This window comes from Excalfactoria chinensis, chromosome 4 (assembly GCF_039878825.1).
Source record: "Excalfactoria chinensis isolate bCotChi1 chromosome 4, bCotChi1.hap2, whole genome shotgun sequence".
Taxonomy (NCBI): Eukaryota; Metazoa; Chordata; class Aves; order Galliformes; family Phasianidae; genus Excalfactoria; species Excalfactoria chinensis.
In genome coordinates this window covers 30,027,049-30,038,041 of record NC_092828.1, presented here as the reverse complement: position 1 = coordinate 30,038,041, position 10,993 = coordinate 30,027,049, and the positions used below count along the sequence as shown (strand labels likewise).

General features: G+C 41.9%; 1 protein-coding gene across 1 annotated transcript; it reads right to left on the bottom strand.

Moving 5' to 3' along the window:
- Positions 1 to 2,239: 2,239 nt before the first annotated feature.
- LOC140251872 (alcohol dehydrogenase class-3) lies at positions 2,240 to 9,977 on the bottom strand. Its single transcript, XM_072336029.1, has 9 exons — positions 9,847 to 9,977; positions 8,632 to 8,733; positions 7,932 to 8,073; positions 7,279 to 7,366; positions 5,875 to 6,094; positions 5,051 to 5,311; positions 4,222 to 4,357; positions 3,324 to 3,462; positions 2,240 to 2,554 (listed from the first exon to the last, which is right to left on the bottom strand). The coding sequence occupies exons 1-9, from the start codon at positions 9,856 to 9,858 to the stop codon at positions 2,530 to 2,532; spliced, it is 1,125 nt and encodes a 374-aa protein (XP_072192130.1). The 5' UTR covers positions 9,859 to 9,977; the 3' UTR covers positions 2,240 to 2,529.
- Positions 9,978 to 10,993: the final 1,016 nt, after the last annotated feature.

The window sequence follows — 10,993 nt, the reverse complement described above, 5'->3', positions numbered from 1 at the left end:
CTGTAGCTTTGCTTCAATGTTATGCACTACGCATATTGGGATTGGGAAAATGATGCATTTTTCATTCTTACATTGATATCCACTACAAGATACAACACAACAACAAAAAACCTTACACCAGTTTTCTAATTATGGGTTTTCCCCCCCCCCATTAATTCTTGCCAAAAATATAATTGTACAATCTGCTCCCAAACAATCTCTTGAAGTATTTTTCCCTTTACTGTCACCTCCAATTCAAGAGTCATTCAAGACAGTACTGAAAGCATTCATATTGCTTTTGCAAACTGATACGGATATTTAAGTAGAGAAGATGTGATAAGTAGCATTGATTAAAAATAACAGTATGAGAACAAGGAACAGGTGATATTTTAGCGCTGCTGCTGCATTGTTATGCAGCAGGTAGCAGAGTATGTACACATGTAATGTATGGTCATTTGGTTGAAAAGTTCTGTCCATTGAATCCTTGCAGTTGACATGACAGTTGTAGTTCAGTACAGAGTCTCAGTCACCAAGAAGGGGTGTGAGGAAGAGAACTTGTGTTAATAAGCCCCTCTCACATGAGAAACTTCAAAGACAATGCCTTTACATAACGGCTCTGCTGGGCAAAATAATCTGTAAACGCCAACAAGTAGGACATCAGTTCTTCAGCTGCAACTCTTTTAAACTCAATTCTTGTATTGCTGAATGTCTCTGTCTTACCCTGCTGTCACAGGGCTAAGCTTTCCATAAACACAGTAAGCTACAGATTCTCAAGAGTAACAATATAATCCAAACCACGTGTTTGTGTAGTCTTTAGTACATGAAACCTAGAGGAACAACTATTATGAAATAAACACCTTAATTTTGTTACTTCAGTTAGGAAGATAAGATGAGCCTTAGTAAGATGCAAAGTGAATGCCATATTGATATAATCTTGTAGATCAGAGTGCCCTAGTGGGAACTACTTATTAACAGTACGTTTTTTGTATCAAATTACCTAATTCTCAGCCAGTAGGTGAAGGAGCTTATAAGGTACTGGGAATCATCTCACTGCTCTGTAGGAGGACTTGCTTTCCTGCTAGAAATTAACTTATTTTTTACTAGTTACTTAAAATTCGATTCTTATGACATTTAACAGGAGTTAATTTGTCATTTAGTCAGTCTGAAATGAAGTTAGAACTGCAGCGACCTCAGCTGTTTTCAGAATGCTTTCGGGATCTCTTTCCAGAAACAAATGGAAAATATGTAATTGTCCCAGTTATATAGCAGATTACTGGAGCAAGGCAATTACAAGAAGGAAAAAAACCTTTTAACCCTAATGTGATTACTGCTTGCATTCTGTTTTCTGAACAGCATCCCTTGGAGGGAAAAAAGAAAAGGAACTTTTCACTTAACAAGCGTCCTTGGCTTGTTACGTATATAACCTTCTTTTAAACTAGGCAGATTTTCTGCCTCTGCTTTGCAGGTAGTTTTTCCAGACCTGCCTACTGCTTCCACGTTTCAATTCTAATAAGTTGAGTTGTGTCCAGTCAGAACACATCAGCTATAGTTAACGAAACCCTACAACTTTAAAACTACACCAGCAACAAAATAAACACAAGGAAACCTGCTGCCTTTGTTGGACCCAGCCCTTTACTAACTCCCTACTTCAATAACATGATCCTATTTCTGAAACTAAGTCAAGCTGTATCTGCTCCGTTTTGGTTTCTTTTTTGTAGTACTGGCTACAAATGTTACTTCAGTTGCCAGTAAGTTTAAGGAAACAGCAGAATTTTCTCTGCTACTGAAGTCTTGGAGGTGACCCCATTAGGGCAAGTCAACAAAGTAGTTTTATGCTATCAATGACCTTTACAAAAATTCTGCCTTCTGCCACTGCAATTTGCCAGACTGGAATTAAGGCAGATTATAGATTTGACTTTCCAAGGAAACATGAGTAACAGACATTTTTTAGGTCATTCATCCAACCAGTCTCTTTCCTAGTTGGCTTCACAGTAGAGCTGGGTAGTAGGTCCTTCGTAGTCCCTGAGCGGCCTCAGAAGCTTGCCAGCTCTACAGTTTTTACTCCTCTCTGTGCAGTTGCAGCACATCAACACTGCTTCTCAACCCTGCTATGCTTACCAAACCATCTGGTGGAATGAATCCCCCATCATTTGCTAATGAGTTTGAAAAATGCTCATCCATATACTGTAAAACCACCTAAGGAAAACAGTAAGATACAGCTATCAATGTCTTAACAACCAACAAGTTCAACACCACTGTTTAGAAATATGCTTTTATTAAGTAAATCAAGTTAGGCACAATTACATTTGAGGAACAGGTACAGAAGTCCCCAAACCAGTGTTCGTTCTTTATGTAACACTACCCTGTGGTTACTCGTTATTTTACTTTTTCCCCAGACAAACAGCTCATTTAATATGTAGAATGCTCACCCTCAAATCTTCCTAAAGTCCCGGTGAGTTTTCAGCTGTCGGGTCCTACTCCTTGTCAGAAATTCCATTATAAAAGGACGGTTACCACACAGCTGGCCAACTGGAAGCTTCGTGGCTGGCTCTAAAACTTTAGAACTGTTCGAATGCTTAAAATGGAAAAGAACAAATATTAAAGAGTTACAAATACGTCACTTTTCAGGTATGCCAAGACATGCTCCCATTTAACTTCTACTTTTTCTAAGAATAAAATAATATCTCTAACAATTATTAAAAAAACTGCCTAAAAAGGTGTTGATAACGCTCATTATCCTTCATCTTTAGTGTGTTCCCAAAGAAGATACATTCAGCAGGAAAGCTTTTCAAGTGATGTGCATCAGTTTTCATAACTAGTTTTCATAGCCAAGATATCTATGAGGAAAACTAATGTTTACAGGCATTCCCTCTTTTTGCAACTTGGGAGTATTTTAAGTAACTTACACTGCTATTTTTTCCCCCACCATCTGCAATCAACTGCAGAACGTGTGAACAGTCCAGATTGCTGTTTATCTTAATAAAGGAAGAAGCTATCTTAAGTAATTGTCTGAAAATAAGTAAATAGTAGATTTCAGCGTAACCGCTAAATGAGAATCACGGTTTAATGAATTGTACAAATCTATTTGGAAAAAACTGTCCTTTGATTTCTTTGTGTTTTTCTACAAAGGAATGTTTTAGCAGTAGTTTTGGAAATACAAAGCTAAGAATAGCTCATCCCCTTTACCTGTGCATTTCCCTTATATGTTGCTTGCTTTTTACCCTGCCTCTGATTTGGCATGAGTTTAGAAGCTCAGATAAAGCGTACCTGTCTCAGAATGAACGTGCACAGTATATGCCAGCCCCTAAAGAAACATCTACACCTTTCAGTGTTAGGAACATTACCTCTTTCCATGATGCATCAGATCAAAAGCCTCGTTAATTTTATCAAAAGGCAGGGTGTGAGTCACAAACTCATCTACTTTGATCTTTTTGGACATGTAGTCAGTCACCAGCTTTGGTACACTGTCTACGCTCTTCCAGCCTGAAAGACAGCAAGCACACATTTGTTTTTGCCCTTTCCACCCACCTCTGAACAAAGAGGAAAGAAAACGTAACAATCTTTATGTGGGTGTTTGTCTGATGAATCTGAAAAGGAACAGAGATTGGTGCTGTCTGTCCCTCCTGCTTTAGTCAGGCAGTGAATTAAGAACAAAAGGAGAGTACAAACCTTTCATTAGTATTTCAAAACTCAATAACCCTCACCTAGAAAAATCACGTAGTAGGCACCACTGTCAGCCCATCAATAGACCTTTATAACCCAACTAAGTTTTGTATTACTTGGAAAAAGAGCTCCATAAAGAAATCCACCAAGTGTGGGTACTTCACTAACTTCAGCAATTACTGAATCCCCAGATCACTGGTAACTAAAATTCTGAACAGGTTTCTGGTTTGACAGAAGAAAAGGTCTATCAAGAAGTTGCTGCTTATTATAGAAGAGCTTTAACATAAAAGCATTCCCACTTTAGCCCCACAATCTACTTACTGACTGAGCAACACAAACACATTTAGGTGAACTCCCATCTCCACAAAGGTCATTTTACTACATCCCAAACCTCCAGCGGATAAGAAAGCAATTACTCAATATGTCATTCCCTTAGAACTTTACGGTTGTATGGCTGTATTTTCCCTTTGAAATATGTGATACGTCATACCAATGTGTATGCAGCCTGTTAGCAGGAGCATCAGATAAAGTATTCTCACATCTTGTAAATTAGTTTTATCCCCAAAGCAGAAGAGTTACCTCCAAACGCAGTGCCTTTCCATGTCCGTCCGGTTACTAGCTGGAACGGCCGCGTTGAGATCTCCTCACCAGCACCAGCTACTCCGATTATCACACTGACTCCCCAGCCTTTGTGGCAGGCTTCCAAGGCAGCCCTCTACACACATGGACAGGACAAAACACAGCGTGTATAGCTAATGTTTACACCTCCTAGACTGGCACAGATTTCAATTCCTCTCCCTCAGCCACGTTAATATCCAAGGGACAGTAAATACACTGAAAGTTACATTAAGTCTCCCATTTGTTCAGACTCCTCATTCTTCTAATGATTCACTTTGCTCTTTTTATTTCCTGTCTGGCTTCCAGAGATGTCATTGTGAACTCCTACAGGGAGCTGGGATAAACTAAGCAGAGACCACACAGACCATGAAGCTGACAGCTTAGCAAGGTTGTTGTCATTCCTGAAAACCAAGCCTTACACTCACTGTTTCTAAAGGTTAAATTCACTACCTGGGGGTGAAGGGAGATACTTAGCAGTCCTTGAGATTTTACTATTTGTAGTACAGTATATTTCATATTGTTTTCGTTAATTAAAACTATTTCAAGGAGAAAACATTTGCATAGTATAAGAAAACTATTTTAACCTAAGAAGTAGCATTTTCACTATTAAGGTTGGATATAAATTGTCCTTTTTAGTCATAGTAGTTACCATTACTATTTAAAAATAAACTAACGAATTACTATGGCATGTTTTCCATAACAAGAAAGCAGCTCATTTTCCTATTCAGCTGAACAACTAAGTGGCACCTAGCTAACCATCCCCACGTGCTGCATTTATGCAAACACTCACCATGACTCCAACGTTACCGATACACTCAAATGAGTAGTCTACACCACCATCAGTCATCTCAATCAGCACCTCCTGTATGGGCTTCTCGAAGTCTTGAGGGCTAATGCACTCAGTAGCTCCAAACTCCTTGGCTCTGGCATAGGTATTCTTGTTTATGTCAATGCCAATGATCCGGGATGCTCCTGCTGCTTTACAGCCCATAATTGCAGCCAGCCCAACTCCTCCTAAACCAAAGACTGCACATGTGGAGCCATGTTCCACCTAGGGGAAAAATAGAGAGCCATGAGCAACAGAGAAAATTCGTCCTTCCATGAGTGGGAAATACTGATTTAAAGATCTATTATGAAGAAAAAGTGGGGACAAATACAATAGCTACAAGACTTTATCACTTAGATAAGGAAAACTATCGAATGTTCACACAAGAACTCTTTAGGTGCCAGGCTTTCCTTTTAACCCAGACTCCACTCCAGAACCTGCCCGAGCCTCATGTGCACTCACCTACCAGCTCCCTTTCTCACTCTGACCTTCAGAATTATCAGACAGATTTGCACCGAGATTAAGATGACTTGGTAATATCCGGAAAAGTTGGTATCAAAAAGTGACACAGAACCTTTTATGTGCATTTCCTCTAACTTTCTTCTAACCTGATCTGGCCTTTCTGGAGACGTTAGAGATTCTCTGTTAAACTTCATCAGTTGAACAGCACAAAAATCCCAGAAATCTTGTACATCATGGTTCCAGTCCCAGCACAGTCCCTAAAGTGTTAGTGTACTTCGGCTCAAATACAGTTGCGGAGAAAGGCCAAAAGCAATCATAGCCTTTACCTTAGCAGTGTTAACAGCAGCCCCATAGCCTGTAGAGATGCCACAACCCAGCAGGCACACTTTATCGAGAGGTGCTGCAGGGTCTATCTTAGCTACTGAGATATCGGCCACCACCGTGTACTCTGAGAAGGTGCTAGTCCCCATGAAGTGGTAAATCTGCTTTCCTTTGCAGGTGAATCTGGTGGTACCATCAGGCATGAGTCCTTTCCCTTGAGTAACTCTTAAGGCAAAGACAGGAAAGTAGAGTCAGAGTCTTTAGCAGTAATCAATCTCACCAGAAAGTATCCTTTAAGTCTACCATAAGTAGACTTAAAGCCTACAAGTAGTCTAGTTATAGTTACATAGTTGCACCATAGATTTTTGAAACATTGCAATAAACCATAAGTTGACAGAAATCAGACACTAGATTCCTAACACTTTGTGCCCTTAATTCCTCCAAGGAAGCACAGAAAGAACTGCAGAATGTATCAGCATACTAACAATCCAAGCTGCTTGTGCCACAGTACCATACTCTCCTCTTCACCTCCTTCAGTCCACTTCCCTGGAATAGCACCTGCAGTTACGTCGCTCTGCCTTTTGGTTTTGCAAGACTGTTTCTTTCAGAATGGAGTCTATGCTGTAATCTCACTTATTTTTAAACAGGGATTTATATAGAGTGCCCAAACAGTGGGCATATTATTCCTGCGGCCCGCTGCTAGATGAGTTTTTCACCCAAGCATGCTGCCAAAGAAATTCCAGCTGAAACTGCAGCAGAGTATCTTTAAAACATGAAAGGTTTGGAGAGCAGCTCTTAATTTATGGAAGGAAACACCATATTCCTATGGGCTGCAGTTAGTGACCAGAGACAGATATTCTCCCCCATCACCAGGACTCATTGCAGTACCACTTGGTTCCACCTGGTGAATCCAAGCTAGACCACCTATCAAACAATATTAACGGTATGTCTGTCCCAATGACAGAGAGTCCTTCCCTTTGATTTACTACCTCCACTGCTTACCAGACCCAGCTGGAGATTCAGCATGGAAGCAGGTGTTCAGGAAAAACAACTTTCTCTGTAATTCTGTACCACTCAAAGCCTCCAATGTTTGCACCAAGAGCTAAATTCCCTAAAGTACTTCCCTTAAGTACGGATTAAATACGGAATCAGGGCATTTATGTTTTCAGAGCTGTGGAAAGAAGCTAACAGCTCACACCTTCACAAACATGAAAACAGAAAGATTTATTCAAGAAATATTAAGGAAGAACGTGAAGTAATTTATAACTGACTCCCTAAAGCACATACTTTCCATGTCGGAAAATGATTCACTAAGAGCTTTACTTCTCAAAGAATCCATCGATTCCTTTTGAAAACTAGAACAGGCATACATTCAACAGACTGTGTGTCAAGGCAAAAAGCATACAGACCTTATCTTTTGGCACAGATTAGTTTTAGGATTCTTGCAGAACTTGCACTCGCCACACTGGGGGATGTATAGGGGGATCATGGTATCCCCTAGTGAAGAAAAGAATCTGGCTATTATGGAGTCAACCAAGGCTTTAGGAGAAAAGTGAAGTTACTCAGTTTTTACAGCTCATTTAAAACTTCTCTGTGTTAGAGACTGCTTAGAGTATGGAGTAGCGCTGTTTATGGAGTTCTAGCTAGAACACTTTCTCACACCTGAACAGAAAGCTAATCAGAAGTTTATCATTCCAGAACAAACAGGAACGTGACTGTAAAGCAAAACAACTTCAAGCTAATAGAAACATGATAAGACATTTTTAAGCTCTTCAATTAAAACAACAGGTGATAACTGTCATTTCTTCTCATTATACTGATCCAACTTCAAGTAAGAAATATGGAGTCTTCCAATCATTAAACCACAAGCACATAGAACAATTAGCATTATCCCTCAGTGTCCCTCACAGACAAAAGAAAAGCATGCAGACGTACTCCCTAAAATAAAACATTAATTCCTGCAATATACCATGCGAGTAGCCAGATTTGAGAGCTGATCTTGTAGTAAAGCATCACTTGTAAGGGAATCATAAAACACGGAAGATGTCAGATATTTTCTTACCGGGCTTTACTTTTGTTACTCCTTCCCCAACACTTTCTACAATTCCTGCTCCTTCATGACCCAAAATCACAGGGAAACGTCCCTCAGGATCTGCACCACTCAGAGTATAGGCATCAGTGTGACAGAGAGCAGTGGCAACTATCTGTAAAGAAACATATAAAGCTCAGGCATCTTGGAAAACAGTAACGCGGGTTTAAATATTTCCCTTTGGTTAGTAATCCAGAAACAATGCCAATAGAAGCTTTCTGATTCAAGCAATATTTGTGGCACAACAAGCATACTTTCACTGCTGGTGAGGCAGCTGGTATATCATACTGTGGAAAAGGGAAATTTATGATGGTACATCTTCTCATTTCCATCAACTACACCCTGATGTTATAACAGGCAAAATACGTCCATCTGGTTTCCTCAAGGTAGGAATTCGTGCAAGTCTTCTTAATGCAAGCCAGGGTCCCAGATTTGAAATTACTGATGCCCAAGTCTAGCTATGATTATTAGACCAGACTGAATTAAGATCAATAGAAATTTAAAATGTCTTCCATAATCAGAAGATCTAAACCCCATAATTTTCTCCTTTGTAAAGCCAGCTGAGTTGAGAATGAACTAACACTTTTCATTCAACATTTCTTCTGTTGGTAAACAAACAGCTTTAATACTCAGTGTCCCAAAATACAACGCATACTGTTACCAATTTAATTACCTTGATGCGAACTTCGTGAGCTTTTGGCGGAGCAACCTCCACCTCCTCAATAGAGAGAGGTTTACCCGCCTCCCAGGCAACAGCAGCCTTGCATTTAATAACCTAAAAGACAACAAAATGAAAAGAGGACAGAGCACTGATTGTTTCATTAAAGCGTAATTCTTCTTCAGCCAAGCAAAGAAGTGAGAGAAAGGCAAGTAGCTTTGGGGAAGAATGCCAGATCTGAACTATGCGATTTTAGCACAAAGACTTATTTAAATGCCCTACATTTCACAAAGTTAATGAGTGAACCGAGATGTGGAATTTGAATGTTAGTCTCTTACTCAACAGAAGTATAATAAGGGAAGGAGAAAACAGGCAGGGGATCATATAGTCCATACTTTGCCTTCTGGCAGATCCACCTTTCTGACAATGCAATGTAGAGTAACATGAAAGAACACCAGTGCAAGAAGGACTCAGCCACTGCTATGATGGCTGAAAGGATGAAGTATTGCATAGTGTGCACTACCAGCTGATATAAAACATGCTGAGTTTGCTGTACTTGATTCATCAACTATATTCAACAACATAATGGGCACTTTATGGGTTTTTTTGCAGTACTTTTTGTCCTGCGCTGCCAGGTATGTGTAAAAGGAACAGCTACAGGCACTGTGGCTCAAAGCACGCACAAGTGACTGCTGCCAACCCCAAGGGGCTGAAGTACAGCCCTACAAAAAGGCACACGGGCACCATCCCCACAGCCCAGGGCACCGCGATTGGATGCAGTTGCCCCTTGCTTTTTACACCCTGGGTACACATTACAAAAGCGCACCGTGTTCAGATCCGAGTTGCTGACTCCTAACCGCTGAGCGTGCCAGATTTCGGCAGGAAGTCTGAATTCGACAAGGCAAGAGCAAAAGGCGTCGATACCCTGCACAGCACTGCCCCATTCCACAGAGAAAATCCCGCTCCTCGCGGGAAGCGGCTCCTCCTGGGGGCAGGCCCGAAACTCGCGTTCCGGTGAGCTCCGGCAGGCAGGCAGATGGCGGGGGGTAGGGGAGGGGGAGGCAAAGACTCCCAGAAGGCTCAGTTCGAATGTCTCTAAAGTTCATAGCCCGCAGCCCCGCACCGCCTCCTGGAAGAACATTCTTAGAGGAAAAAAAAAGGGGGGGAAAAGAAGCGAGAAAGACCGCTACGCTGATAGCAGAAAAGCTTCAGACCCGCCCGCCGTCTCACCCCGCTGGCCATGGCGCTCCGCCGTCGTTCCCAGACGGAGAGGAAACGCAGCTCCACCCCCTTCGCTTGCAGAGCGCAGGCGCAGTGAGCGCGGCCGCTGTGGGGCGGCGGCCGTTGTGAGGATGGGGCGGGTATTGGGGGGCGGCCCCTGAGGGACTGCCGGCTGCAGTCAGCCCGTTTAGTGTCGGTAGCTGAGGCTGAAACCCAAGCGTGGTTTGTCCCTTTCCCTTGTTAAGTTTAGCTCCGCCGGCCCCTCCTGTGGCTTATTGCTGCTGGTCACCTCTGGTTTGTCAGTGCTTCCAGTACACCTCAGCATTCTGTGTGTTTCGGTAACTCCACTGGTGCTTGGCTTTTGCCAGCAGCCCTATAACCCGTGTTCTGGAAGCTGCAGTTTCTGATTCTGATAGACAAAAACGTAAGTACATGAATCACGAACACTTTATAAGTCACTGTGCTCACTGTCCAATTTCAAAGATAAATTTGTTTTTTTCTCTTCCCCTTGCAGTTTTGTAACCTTGTCTCTAGTATTGCCTCTATTCTTGGAGACCCATGGAAATTTTAGGGGGTTTTACAACTTCTGTTCTCCAAACTGTGCAAGCATATAAAGTTACCATGCCATGCTGTTGGCTAAATTGTATATGCTTTATCATCTATGCTTCAGGTTTATACAGCAGTGATCAGTAGGTGAAGATTCCCAGTGCTGCACTGTTTCTTACACTGGGTAGGTTTTGGTGTGTACTATTCAGAAACATCAGTCTAGACTGAGAAGAGAGAGGAGCCTGGAAACACTGTGAGCATGTTGGACAAAGGCCTGGCAGCTGGGGTTTAGCTTGGAGGATGTTCTTTGTTCTGTGTTGCAAGTGCAGGGAGAAAAACCACAGCAGTTAGAGATCTGCATTTCTACTGCTTCGTTGTTTCTGTTGTACCTCCCAAAGGCAGTAATTTTTAGCATGGAGCCTGTTGCCCAAGGAGGCTGTGGATGCCCCATCCCTGGAGGCATTCAAGGCCAGGCTGGATGTGGCTCTGGGCAGCCTGGTCTGGTGGTTGGAGACCCTGCACATAGCAGGGGGGTTGAAACTGGGTGATCATCGTGGTCCTTTTCAACCCAGGTCATTCTGTGATTCTGTGAGAATCCAAGTAAGTCTTT

Excerpts from the sequence above, each read along its gene's own strand:
- LOC140251872 (XM_072336029.1), bottom strand. Across the intron at positions 6,095-7,278 it reads AATCTGTGCCAAAAGATAAG|AGTTACTCAAGGGAAAGGAC; the intron begins GTCTGTATGCTT and ends CTTTGCCTTAAG. Across the intron at positions 2,555-3,323 it reads CTGATGCATCATGGAAAGAG|CATTCGAACAGTTCTAAAGT; the intron begins GTAATGTTCCTA and ends TTCCATTTTAAG.